We start from the raw sequence: 25,430 nt of genomic DNA, 5'->3' as shown, positions 1-25,430 counted from the left end.
CTGTACAGTTTGAAACAGGAATTTGTCTGTACATGCACACAGGCGCATCAAGAAATGAATGGTGGCCGGAACATACAAATAATTTGACTCAAGCCGATAAACCTACACACACACACACACACACACACACACACACACACACACACCAAGTCTTGCTTGCTCACACACACACACATGCTGACAGACACACAGCATGAGCATGAGGCAGGGGTACAGTACATCTTAGGACAGGAAGATAGTGTCCCTGCATGTGGCCGCAGCGGGCTGGGCCGACTTGTCCTCACAGCGCTTTAATGTCACCACAAGGTTGATCCCCTGCCTCAGTGTGTGCGCGCCCAGCTTTCAGCATCTGCATTAGCATGCAAATACTGCTGCCATTTCGGCCTACTGGCTACCTGGGCTGTGATGAAGTCAGTGAACGAGCCATTAGTCAACTGCTCATTGTTCTCGCATGGCGAATCTCCTTAATTTCATTTTTGTTTTTGTGCCAGGAGAGATTTGTAAAAGCATGCTTAATATTTTAATCTCTGTGGGACTTGCTCAGTGGACCATTTGTTGCCATCCAAATGACCATCTGGAACAGGATGATAATATCCGCCGCATTTTCCTCTGATCTATCACTTGGTTTTGAGCTGGATGCTTTGTGCTGAGCGAGTGCTTAAGAACCCAGTGCTTTGGAAGGTGCTCACATGTGCTACCACACACACCGATCAGAGAAGCATATTACAACAGAGAAAAACAGACCTCTGAAATTAGTAGTGTGAAAAGACCTCAGAAATAAGATATGTTCTTTTCATCTGTCTGGGGAGGGAGACAAGATGGCAGCCGAGGGAAAACAGGCAGCCAGAACATACCTTGTAGTCTAGGAGACATATCACAAAGACAACGGAGGGAGATGTGTGTATAGATAGCGGACATATGTTGAGCGCTGCATGCCGGCGCGGTTGCCCATGGTACGATTTCAGCAAAGACATCCAATTAAGGTGGAGAATGGCAGTAATTTCTATCTGCACAACACTGATTCAATTTTCTGCCCTCTTTCCCAGGAATGGGCTAGACTGATTCCAATTATAATGGAGAGAGAGCTGTTAATTATCCATTTGGAATCTCTACCTGCTTTTGTTAGTTGATGTGCTCTCCCCTTTACTGAATGAGCACTTTTCGGTTCAGCTCGAGAATTGAATTTCCATGTTTGTTCATTGCAATGCTAATTTCCATGTTTGCTTAGCGCTTATCTTCTTGTTAACATGAATATTATGCCCCCCCCCACCCCCCAGGATCATCTATCCCGATTCCTGTATTTACATTGGTTTATTCTTTGTGCCCAAATGCCAAAAAGCATTAAAGAAGCACAATGATCTGACAGTGTGTGGCTACCTGGAATCATCTCCCTACTGTACTGCCTGCTGGAGCCTTGTGATGTTACCCAGCCCACTTACTCAGAGAGGGAAGGTCAGACAATGGCTCTGAATCAAAGCGTTGGGGTCTAATGAGTTAATAACAGGGGGCAGTGAATTCTCCACAGAATTAAAATCCCTCTGCTATTATGTCTCTTATGCAGACAAAAGGCCCATTATGAGGGCTTCCAGGGAGGTTCATTTAACACAGTTCTTAAGCACAATTATTTGTTGGGGGCTATTAGCATTGCAAATTGGGTCTGGTGGACTTTGATCGGGTCTTTGACCTATAGCAGCAGATCTATGGGCCTGCTAGCAAGAGAATGAGTGCAGAATGCCAATTATCTGATTATCAACATCTAGCTACTAGAATGAATACTAACTCGCCTGTCTAGCAGTTTGTCAGGTTCAAGGCTGACACGGCAGGATTACAATCAAACAGGGTCTAGGACAAGGCGCTCCTGCTACTTGACAGGGACCCTGAGCTTACTGAGGGGAACCTACAAGAGCATGGGGATGATGCACTTGCTCCTTTACAGTGTGCACATATCCTCACTTTCAAATGACACTGTCCTGCTTGTATATTGTTTGTGTGTGTGTGTGTGTGTGTGTGCGTGTGTGTGCCTGAGTGCCCGTGAGTGTGCGTATCAGAGTGTGTGTTCTTGTGCAGGATTTCAGCATATGTTCTGAACTGAGAGAATAATGGCCCTCTTTACGCCCCATTATCCTGTTAACAAATGACAGTGTGAGCAGGCTAATAGATGAGAAGCTAAATGTGACCATATTATTTACACTTTTTGGGGGAAAACAATGCAAGGTTTGGAATTAGTTTATCAAATCACATATTTATCATCAACTGGGAGCTAAAATGGTGTTTCCATTCCAGTAAAGATAAGAAGAGCAGTTTCTCTTGGACACCGTGACCCTGTACAACTGTGGAAACATTAAGATGCATGAGATGGGCAAGAAGTTCAAGTACTGCAGGAGAAAAACCCCTTTTGTTCTGACGGAATTCGAGATAGCCTGTGGTGTGTGTGAAGACTGTGAATTTAGAGTCAGGCAGAGCCAAGACCACCCCCTGACATTCAATGAGGCAGGCTAAAGAGAGTGAGATAGAGCAGGATGGAGTGAAAAGAGCAGGAGCAAGAGAGAAGAGAGACAGAGGCAGCTTAACATTTGTGTCTCCGGGTCACTAGAGTGGCCAGCTTTAGCAGGAGAGATAACAGGATTACTGCAATCATGGCCACAGTTTTCTATGACTTCAACCCCCTTCCCACCCTCACTCATCTCTCCCATCCCTCTCGTCACCCATCCCCTCATCCTCTCGGGTCGGACCACAGCTGGGACTGTGATGGACTGGGGACGGGCTCCACCGGGAAACAAGAGACACTCACACAGCTAATCTCTCCGGGCTGGTGCTGACAGAAAGAGGTTAGTGGCTGCACCAAACAAAAACAGCCAGCCAACGAACGCAAGAGAGAAACACAGTCTAAAAAAAGTATTAGCAGGGGGCTACATATATATATATATATATATATATATATATATAAAAAACATGACTGGCTCAAAGCTTCAGACTAAAATATTTTACTTTCCTCAGAGCAAGGTCAAGCTCTTACATGTGGTCTTTTATTGTCCTGGCGTGGTGTGTAATAAACTGATTAACTTAACGGGCTCTGACGGGGATTATAACTAGCGTTTGATCAGTTAATTAGTCAAGCTACACGTCATCTGAAACATAGAGCGATATACAGGCTTTAATATTCTCATAAACTCGTCCTCACCCCTCTACTCTTAGCAACGTTGTGTCCTCATGTGTTTAAAAATGTGCATTCATAGCGATGATCCATTTTCAGAGCTGCTCTTTTCAGGCAAATGCATTTGTTTATAGAGAGTAGCCTGGCTATGTGGGCTCCATAAATCTGTGTATTTGTCAGCAGGATGTGACAGGCTTTTCCTCTCTGACTGAGAGTCTATCAGTCTGAGCTCCAGTGGCCGTGCCTGCTACAGTCAACTCTGATTAATAACTACAAATAGAAGGGACTTGTCTGCTCAGTTATAAATGGGGACTGTGTTTGCTAGGGAAAAGATGCACATTCTGCCTGATAAATCACAGAGCCGTACAGGAGAAAACAGCACACAGGAACAGAGAAATATAATATGGAAACAATTTCTCAGCTGGGCACAGTGATAAAGCTGACTGTCTCGTTTAACTTAATGCCAGCAATTACTGGGCTGTGCTCTTCTGTTTTTTCCTGGAATTCCTTGCCAGTAACTATTCTGATGGAGGGATCACAAAAGCTGTTTGTGTTACACTATGTACATGCTGGTCTCCTCTGACACATAAAAGCAGTAAGTTTCCGCTCAAATGTAGCTCGCTGCTCAGGAGCTAGCAAGCAAACGTCATAGTGGGAGCACATAAACAGTTTATGACTCCTTTTAAACGCAAATAAGAATAATAGCTTGAGGTCAAACGCTGTACAAGAGAATCCAGGAGCCACGATTTAACCACCAAGGCATCAATTAAACAGCCATTTAACAATGGAGCATACATTTTTACAATCAAGAGACAAAAAGCTGAACTTGTCGGCCTCGTTACATTAAAGAAAGGGTAAAGTCTGTCGTCTAAAATACAATGCTAAGAGTACAAAGGGAGTTAGCTCAAACTCGGAAATTTCACGGCCATTAAATGTCAGTTGAAACTCACTGGAAAGATGATTTAACAAGACTAAGCGTCTACAGCCATGCTAGCAGGTCTGTTAGGCTGTAGGAACTGATGTTACACAGGTGTAATGTTTGCCATGTTCACTGCTGTAGATTCACAGGCAGCATGCTAACATTTGCTAATCAGTAGCTGAGGTTGATGGGAATGTCATTAGTTTTGCAGGTATTTAGTCAAACCAATGTATTAGACACATTAAAGCTGTGACCTGATGATGGCACGAGAGAGGAGGTCAGAGGATCACCAAAGTTATTACAATTCATCCTGTGAGCAACATGGATAACTACAAAAAAACATGGCAGCTCAGCCAATAGTCTGAGTAGATAACTCTGGACCAAAGTAGCGGATCCATCAACAGACTGATGCCGTGGTTAAAAGAATTCCCACACAGCATACATTTTTATTACAATATATATAGTGTCTCAAAAAGTCTACTGCTCAAGACAGAAAAACTGACTTGTGCTTCAACCTCTGTAAAAAAAAATAAATCTGACAGAAAGTGGGTGGTTTAAAAATCATTCTATGTGTTTTTTTTTTTTTTGTTTTTTTTTAACAACACTACTCTTACAAAACACAGACATGTGGGTGTGAAGGAAGAACATTTAGTTAGACTATCAATAAACAGCAAAATATTTTGTTTTTGTTCCACTATTCAAAATTGGATTATGCTCAGCTGAAAACATGTTTTTTATTTATTTTATCCTTTACACCCAAAGCTGACAGATTCTGAATATCACCACTAAACATGAAAAAAGTATCTGCACCATATTCCTTTTTGTAAAAAGACACCTTTGTCGGCAGCCTTCCAGTTTAATTCAATGTTGATGTTAGGTCTATCTCTGCACTGACTCAGAGGCTGGGTTCGCTGCAGGTGTTTCAATCAGTAGTGGGATGGCAGAACATCAGTGATGCTAACCCACAGGTCTAGCTGGGAACAACCGAGTGCACGGTGAGGGCACTACCAAACGCTGATCATGTCTCGTCTGCTGCTGTGCCAGCCTTGGCTGGGCCCATCAAGAGTGGGACACACATTAAATATTAACTTAATTGGTCCCAGCAGAGCCCTGCTAACATACGGCAAGCATCAGACGGAAATGTCACTGTTTCCCCAGAGCCCCCGCACACTTAGGATCAAAGACAATAACATTGGTTCTAATCTGCTGTAATTGGGAGATAAGAGATTGCATGGTACAGCATGCATGCTAGTGCGGCTGTGTTTGTGAGTGTGTGTACCCGTCAGTCTCACTGATGGAGGCTTGTCAGAACAGACTGACAGCCAGTGATGGGACTGGAGAGAAAACCTCCAGTTCTTCCTGCCACTGAACAGCAAACAGAAAAGGCAGAGCAATGCCTGTTCGGAAACTCCTGTTCTCTTTTTTTCATCTCCCATCAAAAGTACACCCTGTTTAATGCATGGAAAGTTGACTTCTTGTCTGGAAAAAAGAGCTGCACTGCCTTAGCAGGCTGCGAGAGCTGTCATAAAATTCACATGTGCTGAAGGGGTACTGTACATCTACACAAACATAACTATGCTATTCTGCTATACCACCTACTGCTACTCCTCCACTGTTACACACTACAATTAACTCTAATGGTAGCTATGGTGAAACTCTAATCATAAATAGTGCATTTTAAAGATAGTGATTAGTGATTAGACTGAACCTCTCCAGGGAAGTTTAATCTCCACTCAAAGTGGTTAATGTACTTGCAAAATGAACTGCTCCCTCCATAATAGCTCTAAGAGCAGTGTGAAGTCGAGATTACTAAACAGTGTGGGCCCCCGATCTAAATCACTCACTAAAAACTACAAAACCCTGGAGACGCCGCGGCTTACCACAGGACCAGGTTGTGTGAAAGACGGGGAGCTAATGCACTCAAGGGCGTCGGGGGAGCCGCAGAGTATGGCAGCACAAGTGCTGGAGTCAACAAGCTCAGATGTCCTTTTCCTGGCTAGGAGAGCGGGAGGATAGCAGAACAAGAGCTAGCCAGAGGGAGAGACGGAGAGAGAGCAAGAGTTTTTGTGCACCGGCAGCCTTCCTGCATCCAACACAGGACACACAAGGTCATTTCAACAATCATACTGCAGCAAAACATCACTGGGTCACCCGATGATCTGAATATATATAGAGAAGGGACCTATTGTTAGAACTACTTTGATAGGAGGTAAACAAAATAAAAACACCCGTTGTACAGCCTTTACCCTCATGTGTGCTGTAATTTACATTCATCCTACATTACAACACAGTTGAATGTCAGCCAGTAGTTTCCTGAGTTCTCCTGCTCTCACGCAATAGCTGTCAAAAACAGAGAAAGATAGCAGCAGGGGCAGAATTGAGCCACAAAAAGACAGATGTAAGCTGCTGTTTTGGTAATTCCCATCCCACAGCTACAGTCTATGCACAGTTCTCATTTCATCTTCAGCTCCCTGAATGTGAGTGCTAATTTCAGCCTGAGCCCCTACTCGGCCCATTGTTTGTGTCCCACAGCCATCCATAGATTGTGCCTGCTGGCGAACTTCTGCACAAGGAGGTCAGCCATTACAGCCGGCAGAAGTGGACTCGAGTGGGAAGTGGCACTTGTGGCTGTGGGTGGTGTCAGACGAAAGAGGAACAGCTTGGAGAGAGAAAGAGAGGTGTGGAGAGAAAGAGAGCGAGCACGGGGGTTGCTGGGAAAAGATTGGGACGGGCTCTCCTTTTAATTTACTAATTAACCATGCAAATGAAATCTTAACAGGCTACTCAGAGGCAGTCCTCGGGGGAGGGAAGAAGGCATTAGTGCTTGATTATACTCTGTCCATGTGGAGAGCAAAAAAAGAAGCGAAATATGCTGTTGAACAAAGTGATGGGAAACTTCTTGGCCCACAGCAGCCAAGCAGAACCACGGACTGCATGAAAGGCATGAGACATCTTTGTAGACATGCACACAAAAACACACAGAGATCGTACAGTATACCATGATTAACCTGGACATATGCATTGTTTCAGTAGGTGGGGACGACATCCGCCTCACAAATCACACTTTCTTGAACTGCACATGGTGTAATCAAGCCTGCAATATTGTTCAATTTACCATGGGTCTGCCTAACTCCTACATGTCTACACTGATTCCCACTAACCTTCCAATGTGACAGACAATGCTGTTACACATAATAGTCTACCTATCACGAAGCTGATGTGAAACCACCCAGTCCGTGCAATCTCAGGCCTGAGACACCGCCAGCCGAACACAATGACAGGCAACGCCACATTTGTCACAATATACCTTGAAGACGTCCTGCGTGTCGTCCATGCAGTACACCCTGATGTTGTACTCGAGTGTGGAGCAGTACGCGTCGGAGAAGAGCACCAGCCTCAGGCGCTTGGCAGCGCCCATGTGCAGGGACTCTCCCACCAGGGCGAAGGTGCCGAGCTGCTCTGAGAACAGCCGACACGTCTCAGCCTCAAGCTGGCAGTAATAGGGCTCCGACACCAGCTCCTCCCCCATCAGCAGGACGTCCTGGAGGAGGCAAGGGAGACAAGAAAAACAAGGTTTGGATGGAAGGTCAAGCACCCAATTTATGTAGGAGGGAAGGGTAATGTGTTTGCCTGGGTGCCTGATGTGTTGTATGTGTGGGTGTGTGTTTGTGAAAGGGTTGTTAGGGAAGTAGTTTGGTGCAGTAGTAAGGCCCCACGCTCTATTCTTCCTGCTGTGTGACAAAGTAACATCCAAGCTAAAGGTCTTTAAGGTAATGCCTTGGTAACAATTCAGATCAGGAGAAAAGGGAAATACTTTGCTCTTGCTTCAAATTCCCTTTTCACCACAGTGCGCTTACTCCATACTGACATAAAGATACACATTTCCTCATACAAAGACACACATCCTATAGAACACCATCAATTTACTTAATAATGCATGAACGAGGTACTCAATTGACATGAAAGGAGACTCAAATAGATTCCTGGCAAGAACGGATGGTTCTGGAGAAAGAAAAGACTGTGGAGGCTCCGTAAATATCGGATTATTGGGATTTCTGGAATTTCCTTCAGCCTTTGAGATTTGTTAAGAAAGGTGAAAACAACTTGCCAAATTATCTGCCAACTAACGTTGTTGTCTGATGGTGAGACGTGTTAAAAAACACAAACAAACAAACAAAACATGCCAAAAGGCAGCACTAAGAATTAATTGGTACTGTAATTTGCCAAGGATAAAAAAAAAAAAAAAGGACAAATTCAAACGTGAAGTGAAGTGACATCTTGTGTCCTTCTTGCTTTGTTACTCTACTAAGAAATTACAAACTGGCAAAAATATCCCATCCCATCACAGTGTGAGATGGCTTCATGAGATAATTCCACTGCTCTCTGGGCTAATTTGATGGGGATAAATTGTACCCAAGGTGACAACATTTTCTCTAAAATCCCATCATGCCAGTTGACTGACTCCTCCCATTAGCCGATAAAGCTGAAGAGGAGCATTCTGCCTGCCAAATGCCCAGCGAGCCCCTCTAGGATCGATTCAACCAGACACCACCTACATCAATAGAATTAGTATTGACACAATTCATTTGCTATGCAACCACAATGGAGTCTCACTTTTTCATCATCTTAATATTTCTTCCAAGTGCAGCAGAGAGTGAGCTGGCTCAATTACACCACTGAGCTCTCGCTCTAGCAGCAGTTCATTTCTCTTACTTCTCCTGCTTCTGCATGTCCATTTTCACCATCTCTCTAAGTCTTCCTTCCTGAGCCATATTTCCCATCTCCATCTATTTCAAATGATTCCTCCACTTCTACATTACCTGCTTGTTCACTTTACCTTTCTCTCTTTGTCTGCTTTCTTTCATTTTTCTTCTCTTCACACTCTCTGTGGTTGTTTCCACTTCCATTCTCTTGCCCACCCGCCACTTCTTCCTTTGGTGGCCACACAGTCAGGCCGTTGGGCTATATTTGGTCCAGCTGATGATTAAAAGTGCTGGTCTAACCTCTGCCTCAGACAGGCCAATCCATCGCACAGACACCCCACCGCTGCCACACACGGGAAGGATGAATAATTTATGCACAATATTGAACATGAAAGAAGACCTACTAACACTAAAGCCAACCAGCACCCTTTCCAATCTGTGTGGATTGCTGAGATGGGTTTACTGCCTCAAACCATGTTTGTTTGTGTGTGTGTGTGTGTGTGTGTGTGTGTGTGTGTGTGTGTGTGTGTGTGTGTGTGTGTGAGTTCATGTGCGTGTGTGTGTGTGAGTTCATGTGCGTGTGTGTAGACACCAAAGGATCTTTCCAACTCTATCGTATTGGAGTCCGGCAGTCCTGGTTACTTTCAAATTTCATGGGCAGAAAATGGGGAGGGAACTCTAATTGGAAGCAGTGGTCAAAACTGGTCAAGGAGCACTCAGAAGAGTACTTTGAGGATCAGTAATTTGCTTAGAGAATTTCTGTTTTGAGAAAAATGTTGCCTAGCAACTCTTGAGCCGGAGAGAGAACCAGTGCTCTCAAGCTTTTGTTCCAGCCCAATGAGAAAACACCTGATGGTCAAAATAATTTAAACCCTATGGAGTGGTTGAGTGCTGGGCCTGAACCACCTCTTCTATACAGCACTCAGTACTTTCCAGCGCAAGTGTCAAGTCACTGCTGAGCAAGTTTGTACTTTTCCAAGGAAAGCTCTCAGTAAGTTCAGTAAGACTTTGTCTTTCTACAGAGGATTTGTGCTGGAGTTATAGTGCTGTCTCACCTCCCAAGTGCCCTCGTAGTTCTGCTTCTTGAGGCGGACGGCCCAGTTATCGAGGCATGCGTCAGAGCAGTGGTCCATGCTGAGGATAACTGGACGGCTCAGGACCACCCCTGGAGGGCCACAACTCACAACGGGGCTGAGCAGGGTCTGGCAGCCGGCCAGGGGTAACCTACACCAGGGAGAGAAGAGGGAGGGAGGAGAATGAATTGAGATGAAGAGCTTTTACTCATCCAGTTATTAGTGATAACTCATTTACTTGCCTGTTGTAAGCAGGATATGATACTGTCACCTCTGTAAATCTAACAGCAGTAACAGAGAATATTGAAATCCCACTGGACTCACTGACTGGCTGGACCAAGTTGTGATGACTGAATATAAGGCTTTCACAGCGCGCTTCAGTCACTGTGCCTTCAGAGGCTGAATGCAGCAAGCCAGATAAACAGTGTTTTCCAAACAATTCATTTAACTTAAATAGTGCACATCCTGGTAAAAGGCTATGTTATTTATTTACGTCCCTCCTCCACAGTATTGGCACAGACTCTTAAGCCTTTCCTAATGGAACAGTAGAGCATCAAAACAAACAGCCTAGTGGCATCCAGGGAAGACTGCCAGTTAGGCAGTGTTAAAGAGACCCACCTTAAATCTTCCTTCCTCTGAACAGTGAGATAAATCTCATAGATCTTTCCTCTGGGGATGGCCTCAGGAGGGATGAGCAGACTGATTCCTAATGCAAATAACAACAAAGGGAGAGAGAGGGGGGGTAAGGAGGAGAGGGGGGGACAGGCTCATTTGTTCTGACTGAACAACACTTTTGTCATCTCACAAAGGAAGCCGGCCCACTCGACAAAACTGTATGGCTGCAAAAACAAAAAACAAATCTATTCTGAAGGTCAGAGGCAGCCTCCGTCAGGTGCAGTAGATGCAAATCTCTGCACTGGCAGCCGAGGCGGCACACGTCCCCACGGTCAACAATTAGCTGAGACAAAAGCGCACACTGCATCGCAGTTTAAATGTCCTCCGTCTGCCACCAAGTAGATAATTGAGACCATGGAACAGACAACTCCAGGAAAATTGCACTTCCCCAAGAGGGAATGTACCTTGGAGGATAGAGAGAGCTATTGAGGTAGTTTGAGTGTTGTTGTATTTATGTTGTGATTCTCATGCCCAATAAGCCACTTACAATCCTATTTAAAATGTAGCACAAACAGTGACTATGTGACACAATCTTAACAGTCTGTGGATTGCAAACTGGGTGCTGTTCACCGTAAAAACATCTGTTTGAATAAGGCGAAGGTGCCTGAACGCTCACTGCCTTGTCTGAATCTATAAACCATGTCTTCCTTGTGCCTGCTCTGAAACTGTGCTAAATGACAGTATAGCTCCTGTAAGTGGATGCATCCAAGTACTGAGTTTTTTTTCTTTTTCTGTGTGTCCCAATGAGAAGATCGGTGCCAATGCGTGGTATAGGCTTTGAGGTAATCTATGCATAAAACATCTGTAAGAGAGAAGAAGAGAGACAAAGAAAAGAGACAGAAAGAAAGAGAGAGAGAGAGTATGTGATGGAAAATAAAGCAGGGGAAAAAAAATAAATAAAAAAAACCTTTTCTCCCACAAGATGCTGGCGAACTGGCACTGTCATCGGCTAATCTGGACAGCCTACAATGAGCCAAGTGAAAACACTGTCCTCCATTATAATTATATAAACTCTGTACTCAGCTAATGTGAAGAGGGGAAGGAAAATAATGACGGTGGGCTTCTTATATCTTTTATCAAGACTAATCTTTAATGGACTACTTTTATTCCTCTGTCTATGCTCTTAGCACACAACTGACACTGGTGGACATCGGCTACAAATTCAACCAGCTCCGTCATAAGCGAGGGGCCTAATTGGAACAATTTGTCCTAGGTTTTATTCCAGGAATCGTTCAGAGTGGAACGTATTTGGCACATACTCATCATTTTATAGTTAGTCTTCATGCGGTGCAGTGTAGATGTAGGTTATTGACAACACATTTTACTCGACCATGCATTTTAGATACTTGCTTTTTTGTTTGATTTAAGTTTTGCATTAGTCCCTTTAGAGGTAAACAAGTGAGCCTGTCGCACATAATCCACCTTAATCACAAGCTCTTCGTACATTTCCGGTGTCTCATCTTGTTCCTTATAACGGTTATAAACTCATTTGTATCACAGACACAAACGCAGCCTGTGCCCTAAGCTGTTTTGTGTTTAACGCTGAAACACTTTAATGTGTGTTATCCTGGTGCAAACCTATTAAGAAACCCACATGCACCAGATTTAAAGGCTGAATGGTCCAGGTCGGTTTCAACAAGACAGTGAGACGTTTATGGGACTCAGCTGTTACTGATAAACTCTCCTTGTTAATGTCCAGTCAGGGGCATTAAAGCATGTCATAAATATTCTGCAAATGTTCTTTTTTATGTAATCGCAATGACAATGTATATGCCATTTGCAATACGAATAAAACTGACTTGTTCCCACAGTATTTCTCAATTTAGCAGCAGATGTTAAACTGTTTATGTGAAGTATAGCGACAAACAGAATATCCTAAAGAGGACTGCGGAAATCTCCTTGTCCTTAAACAACACAGATTTCTGCTGACTGATGTCGTGTCTAGTGAAACAGTACCTGAATAAAACTATTGTATTTCAACTGTCCAACTTTAAAAATCATTCTCATGTTCTCAACTCAAGAGCTTTTATAAATCACATTTACCAGTTATAGTCAGAAGCAAGAAACTGTTCCAGAACCTCAAAAAAATTGAGAAAAATAAATGTTAATAAAATAATATACCTTTTTTACAAATTACAAAAGAGCTGTGAACAGAAAGAATCATGGTCTGGCAGGTAACTCATCGACTGAACAGTTTGCGGGACTGTCATCTACCAGTATCATTAGCGCTACACGGACTGACACCAGTTCAAGCTGTACTCTTAACTGCACCTAATGCATTTTTTCCCCTTCATTAATTCTTCTCTGGTGCAACAAAGAGCTCAAAAAAAAAAAAGAGATACACCTCATATGTCACAAAATATCGGACAGAAGAGTCTTCTTCTGTAATATTTTACTGTAAATTATTATTGTGGGGGTAGTTACAGTGTGACCCCTCTAATGTGCTAATGAGCATACATGTTGCCATGGTTACTGAATGATCCTGCATAAATTGAGTCACCTGAGAAAGAGCGTCTCTCCTGTCTGTCCTTACATAACGCACTAATGCACGAGCATCACGGTCGTCAAATGCGTCGACCACATTTTTTCCGACCCTATTTGCTGAAACTCCTCCTTTGGGCCCCAACGATGAAACCTCTTTCAGAGCCACTCAGACCTTTTCCTCCTCTTGCCATCTTGATACAAAATCCGAATCAACTGGACCTTGTCAGCATTTCTATACATTCCACACAGCATGATTGAATGTTAATTGCGTTAAGCTGGAGTGCAGGACTTTTACATATAAACGAACGTCAGTTACATTTAAGCCCTTGCCGAACGAGTTCACATAATGCTGATTATACCTATCAGCGCCAGGTATATCTATGTATTTTGCAGTATACTTTACATAAAGTTTTAAATCTCTGTGGAGACATTCCTGCACCGGCCCACACGTAGCAATGTGTTTTTTACGCCAACCAGCAGCGACTGGTTCGCCAGAGCTGAAGACGGGAGCAACCGTAGCGACAGAGACGGGGTAGGCTACAACAAGTAAGAGTATTGCGGAACCTATAGGGGAAAAACCAAGAAAGCATCTATGAAAAGTTTCTGATGCTCCTGATAAAAAAAGAAACTTTGGAGGACAGACATGATCACCATTGGCGTGGCTTTTCTTCCGTGGAAAGTGCTGTTTGTGTGATTACTCCCACTGCCAGAGGGGGGAGACAAAAGTTTCTGCACTGCAGGTTTAATTGTACCATCTAATGCAGCTGGGTAGAATCCCCATCCGCTATATTTCTCCTCTCAATTATTCAGGTTTTTCTTTTAATTAATCACCCGTCTGTATGTTGCCTCTACAGATTGCTTCGCTGTCAGCTCCGATGGTCAGCAGATTGATTTAATGTTTGTTTCAGAGTTTGCCTGAACTATATCAAAGAAGTGTAGCTATAGACAGGACCAAGCACCCTCTGTGTGCTTTCACACTTTACCTACAAGATACTTTGTAGTCTTCTAGCTCTGATCTGGTTCATAGTCACACTGGCTGTTCACAAATGAACCATGAGGTGTGAGCTTGAAGTGATGTGATGTGTGAAAGCAAAGCAGACTGACCACATGATTTTCTGTATAAAACCAATGTATAGCTTATATTTAAACAACATCATTTGGTCATCATAAAGTACGTGTGGGGATTTTTCCTGATATGTCAGAGTAAAAAGGAGTTAAAACAAATATGTTGGACTTATGTCCTACGTTACATTTTAGTTCCTCGTTAAAAATAAGTGAAACATGGCAACTACAGAGCAACTATCTAAAATATTATGGCAGAAAATAATTCCTGTTTTGTCAATAATATTCTATTATTCTTCATGAGCTCTTTGTGACCACCACGGAAAGACGTTTACAAAGAGCTCAGACACATAAGCTGCAGTAATATGCAGCATGACTTGCTGTCATGGTTCCATTATGCTGCAGGAAACTCTCCATGAATTACCTGTCAGTCCATATGACTTTGTGTTTGCAGCTAATGGTTTTTTTTATGAGAACAATGAACTCGAAAAATAAAAGGCAGCATTATATCTTTTATTCTTGGTTAAAACCAACTGAACTCAACTACAGGTCTCAAAGACAGAAAACTAAATGCACCTAAATGAGGAACCCACCTGTGCTGGGGATCGTCAGCCTCCCTCCCAGGAAGTTAAAGGTCCCATACGAGGTGTTAGCCACATCGCGGGGCAGCGTTTTGAAGTAGGTCTGAGTGGACAGCCTGCTCACAAACTCAGCAGGGTCTGAGTTAAGCTTGCCATTGTGCAGAGTGTGCGAGCCGTTGGGGAGCGGGTCCAGCAGAGGCCCGTTGGTCATAGAAAACTTCCCAGTGGCATCGTGGCGAGAGCGCAGGGTGCCTTGGTAACTGGTGGTGGTGGTGGTCAGATCAGGCTGGATGGTGAGCAAATGGGAATTCTCTGTTTAAATAATAAAAAAAAGGGAAACAGACAAAAGCAAATGTGTGAATCTCCATGAGTGGCATGCGGAAGGGGGGTGGGCTGGGGCTTGGGGGGTATTCATACATCACAGAGACAGACCTCACACTCGCTAAAGCTGTCGCAACACACACAGAAAACTGAAACAAACACAGGAAAAGACACATGGTGCCGAGAACAGAACACTCACACGCACAGACTCTTGACAATACACAAACACAAATTCCACCCAAAGCCAGTCAATTCCCCTCCCCTCGCTTTCTCCCTATCTCTGTCTGTCTCTTTAGCAACCACACAATCAATTCCAAACAGAACTCAGATACAGCTTAGCACCCAGAATGTATAAAGGCTTTTTTCACGGTGAATCACAGGCATTGCAACCCAGTTCCCCATCTCCATCCAACTCAGACAGTTGTATTTCTATTACTCGCTGGTAAACCTCAGAGGCTCCACACAGACAGTAAACAGAGTGGGTACATTTCCTGACAATGAGGTGGTGGCGAAACATAATGTGTCAGGCAAATAAACAGCACACACACACACACACGCACACACACACACACACACACACACACACACACACACACACACACACACACACACACACACACACACAACATAATACATCTTGCTTAGACTACAAACCACTGCAAACACATTCACACCACCTCCACAGCCACAAACAAACACAGGATCAGTGGTACATGTAGATGAGTTCTGCACGGTCACGGTGGGCAGACGCACAGACCGACGGACGCACAGAGGAGGGTAGAACAAAGAACAGTGTCCTACTGCTGTGGGGGGGAGGCCTGCGTGGCCGCGGTGCCCACACACCTGGCTTGCTGGGCTTGATGCCCATGGGCTGGAAGCCAGTGGTGAGGATGGAGGAGTCCGCCACATCGGCATCCAGGCCCTCCTTCTTGCGCCGGTAAACCAGGATCACCACGATGAGCAGCAGTGTCAGACACAGGGCCACCGCCACCATGCCCACGTAGAGCGCCACGTCCTCTGCCCCGCTCACAGCTACAACAGGGGGACAAAGAATGACAAAAAGAAATTCCCTCAGGTGAATGGTAATACATGTGGGTGGTGCCGCAACATCTTTCATTATCCTCTGTGCAAAGGTGTCACATGAGGATCTACTTGACAGCATGAAATCAGCTCCACATTCCTTGCTTGCCACCTAATGCTGCTTGGCTTTGTCCCTGACTCTTTGATGCAGAGTTAAGAGAGCCAGCATTAGCAAATGAGAGAGACTGTCTTGATTTGAGTCTCAAACTTCATTGTCAACGCATGGACAATTGAAAAGGAGAAAAAAACTGTCTGAGATTTTTTAACATTACATACCTTCATTTCTGCACTGGATAAATATATCTTATACCAGCATGTTCTCTCTCTCTCCTCTGTCCTTTTCTCCTTCTCTAAGCACACAACACCCCCAAGAGAGACTGTGGAAAAATGAAGGTTTCGCTTATGAAATTCTACCACCTCTTTGTGAATGTCTCTCTCTCTCTCTCTCTTTCTCTCTCTCAAAAGCATAGCAGCATCTTTCTCCCAAAAGTAGTACAGTATAAAGATGACAGCTAAGCTCAGACAAACATCAATGTGTGCGTGCATTTGTGTGTATGCATTTTGTGCGTGCATGTGTGTGTGTGTGTGTGCGCGTGTGTGTGTTTTGCAGGAGAATGGGATTTGCTACGGCTGTCTCTCTGGGCTGGGGGAATTTGGTGGCGGAGGTGGAGGATGCTCCTGGGGCCTTTGTGGAGGGCCATTGTGCCGGGGAGCCACGGGGGCGTAGCGCTGTCAACTGAACACAGTCAAGGAGGGGACGCATTGAGCAGTGCAGCTTTGAGGGATGGAGAACAACAGCAAAGGTTAAAGTGCTGCAGGCTGGCGTGTGGTGAGTTGACAACAAAAGGAGGAGGACAGAAGCAGGGAGAGAAGAGCAAACATACAAGAATGAAAATCAGAATTAAAGAAGGACACACACACACAAAAAAAAGACTAGTAGGGAGACAGCATGTGCCTATGACTGACAGCATGCATGATTTGCATTTCAGCAATGAGCAGCAATAACACGTCCAAAAGGTTTGTGTCAGAATCAGCCTGATTATCATTAGACACGACATATTTTGATGAATATCTCCAGACTGTGGTGGTGTTTTTCCACCACTGTGTGATCCTACCACTTGACAGGAACCACTTGGCTCAATCCTGGAAACACAGATTTGACAAGTTTTAATTGGTGTTAGTAAATCTGTGACATGAGGATGGCACAAGCGTGCTAAAAGTCACCTTTGAATAAAAGAGAAAAGGGTCAAAAAAGTTTCTTTCTTTCCTGCTCTCTGCGTCTCATTTATCGCTTTTCATCCATTTGTCCTCGTTTTCTCCTTTTGCCTTGAAAAAATCAATTTTTCTGGACAAAGCCACCTGACATACCCAAGTCTTTAAGAGAAATGCCAGAATATATTTCATGGGTGATTATCTCAGTACAATCTGATACCTTAAGTAGCGGGATTATATGCAGCCAAGCTCAATGGTGGCCCTTCGTAATGCCGGGGATCTCTTGACATGTAATCAATTTTGAAAGACTGGCTGAAGTTAAACACGCGGTCACCTGTTTTGTTCCTGACATTACATAGCACATCTGTACAGCACATACGTGAAGAGCGTTATGCGATACACACACCTGTCCTCCACCACCTCTCAACTTCTCCATTAACTTGCCTGTGCCTCTCTCCTCTGACTCCCCTCTCTGTGTCTCTCTCCTCAGGGAAGCATAGAGGTGCTTAAAAGTAAGCAGCCTGGCTAAACCTTACACCTTTTACAATGAGCTGCAAAAAAGGGGGAGAGACTACGGCTGAAACTCTCATTAAAGTTCCCAAATCCAATTGTCTTGGTGAGTCAAAGGCCAGACGAGGATGTGGTATTTGGGCTTCTCGCGCTGCAGTCTACTGCGGGATGTGCAGTCTGACTAAAGACAAAACAACACCCGTCAGCAAGGAGACAGACCAAGTGGGTTCTGCTGATTGGATAAACATAGCCTTAGATTGGCCAGTTGCTGTTTACTTTCTAAGGGCAAACCAAAGGCACCTCGCTAACCTCCGATGCAAAGATCCAGTATCTTGACTTCCTTTTCCTCGGCACACACCATTCTTGCACCCAGACAATAAAGTCGGTCAATCAGACAACTCTCTCTCTCTCTCTCTTTCTCCCCCTCTCTCTGTATCTCTCTCTACCTCTATTCTGTCTGTAATCTCTGGTGGCTTATCGCAGCATCACTGAGTGAAGTTTTATCTGACCCACCAGGTGTCACAGTGAAACGATCCCGACGCTCACTGCGAACCCGACCAACAACTGCTCTCAGCTCATCCTGTCCCCCCCCAACTCATTGATTTTCATGATGCCAGCCAATAATTGAAAGGACATCCATCACACTTTAATTGACATAGCTAATCAGGTTTTATAATTGGATGGGCTTTACTTTAGTCCCCCTCTAACGCGTCCTTTCTCTCTCTCTCTCACGCACACTACCAATTTACCTCTCTTCCTCCCTCTGTCAGCCATCACTCCATCGTTCATTTCCACTTGACGTAATTGCTGGCTAAGAACTTTTGATTCTCTTTGTGTGTGACCTCTCTGGATGATTGACACACCGCCTGCGGTTAATCTATGGATGTCAGAGTTGACCCCAGGCCAATCTCTGTTTGTTCCCTTCTCTCCCTGAGTTTTCAGTTCTGCTCCTCAGACTCGCTCCAGGGCTGGCTGGTTAGGGATCAGTTTTCTGACTTGAGATGGTCCGCTGTGGACTTATAATTCATCTCCTCTGAGGCGATGTACCTGGCTCCTGTTGAAGTTTGGACTCTTTGCTGCATTGGCAGTCAGCACATTGTCTGCACCTGATAGTACTCAACTCACCTGCTCCTTTCTCTCTCCAGCATTGATAAATAAAAGCTTTGCAGCCTCCTGCACCACTTCCCCAGGCATTTATCAGGAGACCTGAGAATATATTTCATCCCATGGCCAATCCTAGTCACTCGCCTGAAGATGAATAACAGTGGAGTTCTTAAGGTCAGGGAAATATGGCTACTAAAACTCTCAAAGTGAACGTGACCATTACTATCTCCACAATACAGTCGTCCCATCCCTCAGCCAGCCCTGATGAAATATGGCCCGAAATAAATGTTGGGCCATTTTTCACGCAGCCTGTGACCCCACTCTGACAAAATAAACCCATGACGAAAACATCAGCCGCCTCGCCACCTAATTAGCCCCCCCCCCAAAATTCAAAAACAGATTAAGACAGATTTATAGTTTTATAGGCTTTGCACAATCATTTGCGACACCCCCAAAACACGATTCGGCTGCAAATTAAGTTCATTACCTTCATTACACACATTAAGCCAAATAATTGTTTTTATGTTATCCTAATTTCCTGTGCCTGAGAATACTTGCACCATTATTTTTCCCGCTATCCTTTTTGTGCCCTCTAACACCTGTCTGCCATTTTGGCTCTGGCATGCTGCCAGCATATTTATGATTTCCCTGCACAGATTTTGTGTTGCTTCATCTTGGGCTTTGCTTGTTTGCTTTATGAAAATGATCCTGCCTGGGTCAGATCTGTTTATTTTCGAGCTGTAACACAAAGCTCGCTGCCGCACATTGATTCTCATGCATACAATACCCAAAACAATAACCTCATCTAACGTATGCCATTTCTGTCCTAATGAGGGAGATTAGAGATGTTTGTGAGGTCCTCAGACAGAGGACGTTTTGTTGCAGGGTAACTACGGCTTACTCTGCAGTTGCATTGTTCGATTACACTCGAAGCGAAGGGTGCCTTTTGTTTCACATGGAAGTTTTCCATCTCAGCTAATAGCCTGCAGACGTGGTTGAAGTATGGGAGCTGCTGACAAGCCAAAACCATCTTGCTATTTTGCTTATTATAATACTTCACACAGCAATTGTCTATGGAAACACATCTGCTGGGAACAGATTGGGACAGGCATTCTTCAGAGGCCAGTGCTCCGCTCTGCGCTGTCAGTGTAAATACTGAGTGACTGTGTGTGTGTGTGTGTGTGTGTGTGTGTGTGTGTGTGTGTGTGCGCGCGTACATATGAGGAACAATGACTGGCATCTTTGTGTATATATCTTGCCTCTCTGGGGAGGAGCTGCTGACCTTTGATGATGGGCCGACTGAGCTCCCTGGTTCACTGCACCAGCCAAACTCAGCTATTGATGCACGCACACACAGACGCACAAAGTGCAAAAACATACACACAATGTATCATTCACATACAGTGGCTCGTAGCCCGCTGCATCGGTCTATCTGATCATGTCAATCAGTGTAAAATACATAATTCAGTTTATTAATTCACTGGCCCATGTCAACTGAATCCCCATTAAAACTCAGTGTTTACCATGCAGCTCAGCCAAAGAGTGAACTATTTATAACATTTTCTCTATGAGACGCCACCCAGAGACTCATCATCTTTGGATGGGAAGCTGCAATAGCTTTCTGTCTTTGATATCTGTGGGGAGCGACAGAGCTTTCCCTTCATGTCCATCTGGTCGGCAGCGGACCCTGTGGTGCCGCTTTCCACTCAGCTGCCGGCTCGGGCAGTACGAGCTTTGCGGTTTTTAATCCTGACGGTACGCACATGCCCTATTAATGACACATGGGGAGCTGCAAACACAGCACTGGTTGGTTTACACCAAGAAGGAATACACACTGGTCATGCTGCTACCTATACATGTACACCAAATAAAAACAAATACACGTTGAGAACAATCACAGAACACTCGCACGCCGGCCATGTGCGCTTTCACGGCTGATTGGACTCGCGACACTTTATCTGGCAGGTGGTGTTTTAATCAGAAGAGAGATGGTTTAATTCTCAGCTCTATTAATAGGTCAGAGAGCATCACAAAGCAGACACAGGTGAAAAGATTGTACATTATCTTAGCAGCAAGTGCCCTGCCAGTGTTAATTAGAACTGATTGTCTAAAAAGGTCACGCAGGTTGGAACGAGGCAGCAGCGGCCCGCCTTCGATTCTCGGGTCGGTACAAGTGTCTTATGAGATGGACATCTTTCCTTTATGAACATTTTGTAAGATGCACTCAACATCTATCACAACAAGCTGACACCATAAGGAGACATAAAAGGTTTATTTGATCTGGTAAAAAGCGGAGGAGGACAGTCTTACTCCTTCTGCCAAAGTGTAAAATGTAATCAAAAATATGAAGGGAAGAGAAAAGCCTTTTTCTTTCCCTTCCTCTCTACCTGCCTCTGTTCAGTGGCTAATTGATGCTAATCCAGTACACTCATTTTGCATGTACTGTTTATGATCTACTTGCCTCTGATGAAGGTTGCAGGACTGAACCATCATGCTTTTTATTCCTGAATACATTTTCTACCTTGGCCTTAAGAGTGTCACGCTTCTTTTTATTATTAGATCGGTGGTGTATTTTCTGGCTAAAGCTCTCAAAAGTTGTTTTGGGCACATTTATTGATTTTAGGATGTTGCTTTGCAAATCATCACCTCAGTTATATAGGAAAAAAATACATAATTTAACTCCCGTCTACAGATCCTGTTGCAGAAAAGTGGTTAAAAAAATACTATGTGATACTGTATCTTTTTTATTGCTCCACTGAGTTAAGCTGTGAAAGTGCGGTTTACAGTATGTGGGTGGTAGTTCACTCACTCTGTGGGCACTGTTCGCTGGTACAGTTGAGAGACTGGAGGTCGAGCCCCTGGCAGTCTTTGCCCCCGGTGCCAGGTGAGGGCTGGGTGCACCCCCTGCTCCTCCACATTGAACAGTCTGCGCCGCACGCCGACCACTTGCTCCACTCGCTCCAGCCTCCATCGACTGCAAAGACACATAATATAAAACCATGAGTGAGCACAAACACAAACACACACACACACACACACAGCAGCAAAAAGTCAAACTGATTCACTTCAAACACTTTCAAACATCTTAGTTCACAGGGAAAAACTATTGATCGGAAACCATGCTGAACAGTTTCAATATAACAAGCTATAACTTCTTTGTACAAGCAGTTATACAAGACATATATATATATATATATATATATATATATATATATATATATATATATATACACACACAACTTATATATGTTAAAACTTTACACAGTGAAGTTCAGATGCAACGGTGGTGTAAAAGCAGTGGTGTATTTGCGTGCAAGATGAAAACAACTGGCAGAATACTCTGTTGCCATCCTGTGCAAATTCACTCGCTCTAAAATGGAAACCTGGTTGGGAAAGCATTATAAAGACATGCAAATCCACTTGCACACACTCAAATCCAGCAGATGCACAGGGAAACCAAAGCGTGTAAAACTGCTGAGGAGAGCCATACTGTCTCTATTCTGCTCTCTTTGTTTATTTTCAACATGGAAATCAGATGCAACTAAGCTAAACCCCACTGGTACAAGGGTGCTGTGGCCTGGTAGACCCAGCTGTCGACAAAATAAATCTGAACAGGGAGAAGAATATGACCCCTGGGAAATTGGCCCTCTGGTCTTCTGTTAAACACTCTGTAAGCACAAACAAATATCTCTATTTAAATATTCCCATAAAAAATGAGCATCTGTGAGAGCAAACAAATCTGCCTTGGTTTGATTTGTTGGTCAGAAAAAAATAAACAAGCTATTACTGTAGCAACACAAGCATTACCTGTAGTGTATCTGAATGCAAGACACAATACAGGTGGTATTACTCTGAACAGAGATGAATGTATATTGCACCTGCAGCCTCACCATAACTTAAAACACACCATCAGTAAGGGCAAAATGAAACAAATGGAAATGGGCCAGTAATAGTTCTGAGCACGCCCCGCTGTAAGAAATATCTGCAGCTTTACCACACACAGAGAAGGAGGCCATTTTGCAAAGGTGGGGGTAATTTGGCATTGTGGCCGGGGGGGGGGGGGGGGGGGGGGTGTAGTGAATGAAATTGAGAGTGACTAGGCCTAGGCAATAGGCCTGGGGAAGGTTGCCATAGGGCTAAGGGGAAAAAGAGCAGTAATGAGCTCTCATGGGGGAAAAACGCCACTGTCTGGCTCTTCCTCTCTCCCAAATGTAAGGGTGAATGGACTCACACCCTCTCTCTCTCACACACACACACACACACACACACACACACACACGCACAGAGTAGATGCACACCTCTGTGACAGCAGCAACGTCCTCCTGACTGACCTAAGGGCAAGGAAACCTTAGTGCTCATTAATCCTTGCAATAAAGAGTGCAGGGGGCATGACCCCCAGAGAAGAGATGTGACCTGCTGCAGGTCTGAGGCTTTGGTTAATAAAACATAAGAGAGATGGTGACACGTAATTCAGGGTGAGATACCTACTGTATTATTGCATAACTGTGCGAAGTAATGATTTCATTTGGTTTTGGAGCAAGTCCCCAATTAGAAAACCAACTAAAAAGCCGCTGTGAGCATTTCAGACCACAGGCACAGGTGTGTGAGTTAGACCCTGCTACCACACTAGTCTACATGTTTGGCCATGTGTGGCCTAAAATGATTGGGAGAGAATGTAAGAGGTTTTTGTGTTTGTGTGTGTGTGTGTGTGTGTGTGTGTGTGTGTGTGTGTGGGGTGCAATGCTGACACAGCTCGGGCCTTTTTGCAGTCAGATCCATTTGGCAGAGAGAGCAGAACCAATCAGATAATTGTCCTTGTTTGGCATTGAGTGGACCCATCCGTGGGCCAGTGGGCTGATTATCCAGGCTGGGAATGAGAATGATTGAATAGCGAATTACATCCTAATGAATATATTATGTCACCCCTCAGTTTATCCACACCACTGTGAAATAAAGAGACGAGATCAACATCTGCCCTGATGAGGTGATGAAATCGTACTTCTCTTTTCCACCACAAAGCAAGACTAATGGCCATGCAAATAACATTTTCAAACAAGGAGATTGGAGTGGAAACGGGGTGCTGCTCATGAGACACAAGCACTGCGACAACGAGGCTGAAGGAAAATCAAAGAAAAATGAAGATGCATAAACAGTCCTTGATGGCCTGTCTGACTCGAGACATATGTTGTAAGTATTTCAGAAACAGAAGAGGCTTTTCACAGGAGCAGAGACCAAAGAAATGTTTGGACAGCATAAAAGGAAGTGAAGAGATAGCAAGTGGTTTCAATAAATGCAGTGAAGCGAGAAAATTGACACTTTCCTTGATATCCTTTGTTTCAAATTTGAAGCTGAAATCAGAAACAAACCTCATCCTTTTACTTTTTCAGAATCCGCATAAGAAAATTGTTATCCACAGCCACAGTTTCCCTTATCAAATCCTCAGAGAGAGATTGTTAGTGCTGCTGCAAAAGGCACCATAGCTGATTTTCAATCTTACAGCACCGCAGGTTTTAGGTCAGGCAGGTCTCTGAGGAGGGACAGTAATACAATAGCCAAGTGGCAAGCCCCCATTTGGACATGTTGTCAAGGTGAGAAGCAAAAGGAACCCGACCATTCTTTACAGGTCGGTAGGAGGGCCTGTTTGAGGCTCTGCTGTTCAAAATGACAATGGCTGCTGACAGACACAGTCTGAGATCATCGGACACCCATGGTTTCTGTGTCCTTGAGGGAAGCATGAGGAGGTAGACAAGTAGCCTACCACTGAGACTAGCAGGCCGCCCCTCTGCTCCCACTGTCCTGTCAACACACATGTGTGCACAGTAACCACCCCTAATCCTGGTGTTCAAAGGCTGATGGGGGAAAAAAAAAAAAAGTCACAGACCCATGAAGGGAGTTGATAGCTTTGCCACAGAAGTGGGAGATGCAACAGAGATAAATCACTGAATATTATTCTGTAATTCTGATACATTTTTATATGTTTAAAGATCTTTTTTAAAATCTCCCTGGTTGTGGTATAGCATGTAACTGATAAGTGAATAAAGCAGTCGACTCCCTTATGTTAACTAAACCACTAGAACAAGCAACATGAGACAGAATGAGAGATGAAGAGGGTGAGCCAAAACAAATGGCACCAAATGATTAAAAACAGCACTGATGCAAGGCTGTCACCAGATGGCCACCGTCTTTTCACAGTGAACTAATGTGTTTTTCTGTCACATTTATTAGCCATTGCCTTTATTTATTCCTTGGATAAAATATGTGGTCTCCAGAACAATCTCTGATAATATCTAGAGACACATAAATGCTTACTTCCAAAGCAGAATTAGACATTTGCCTGAAGTGCAGACAGCAGACATATGGGTACTAACTTGCATGTGTACAACACATACATGCACAGGCACACACTTGCAAGTACATGTGCACAAATACACCAGCCCCGAGTCTGTTTATTTTCCATCTAGCAGAATCCTCTCGACTCCTCTGGCAAGCCTGAGGGATCAATGCAATATTCAAATCATTCACACAAAGTTAGAAATTAGAAATCTCTTCAGA

General features: G+C 44.2%; 1 protein-coding gene across 2 annotated transcripts in view; it reads right to left on the bottom strand.

The window, feature by feature from the left end:
- unc5a (unc-5 netrin receptor A) overlaps positions 1-25,430 on the bottom strand; it is a 129,890-nt gene that overhangs the window by 8,669 nt on the left and 95,791 nt on the right. Inside the window, exons 7-12 of one of the 2 annotated variants that reach the window (XM_087172902.1) lie at positions 21,688-21,852; positions 15,774-16,004; positions 14,664-14,963; positions 10,468-10,555; positions 9,832-10,000; positions 7,381-7,614 (exon numbers count right to left, since the gene is read on the bottom strand). In XM_087172902.1, the coding sequence (XP_087029028.1) occupies positions 7,381-7,614; positions 9,832-10,000; positions 10,468-10,555; positions 14,664-14,963; positions 15,774-16,004; positions 21,688-21,852 (1,187 nt within the window). The remainder of the gene's footprint in view (positions 1-7,380; positions 7,615-9,831; positions 10,001-10,467; positions 10,556-14,663; positions 14,964-15,773; positions 16,005-21,687; positions 21,853-25,430) is intronic. The other variant, XM_023402146.2, reaches the window with a different exon arrangement.

The sequence above is a fragment of the Seriola lalandi genome, unplaced genomic scaffold (assembly GCF_002814215.2).
Source record: "Seriola lalandi dorsalis isolate HSWRI2012SDOR001 ecotype SW California unplaced genomic scaffold, Sedor1 jcf7180002053898, whole genome shotgun sequence".
NCBI classification, from domain to species: Eukaryota; Metazoa; Chordata; class Actinopteri; order Carangiformes; family Carangidae; genus Seriola; species Seriola lalandi.
This window is presented reverse-complemented; position numbering and strand designations above follow the sequence as displayed.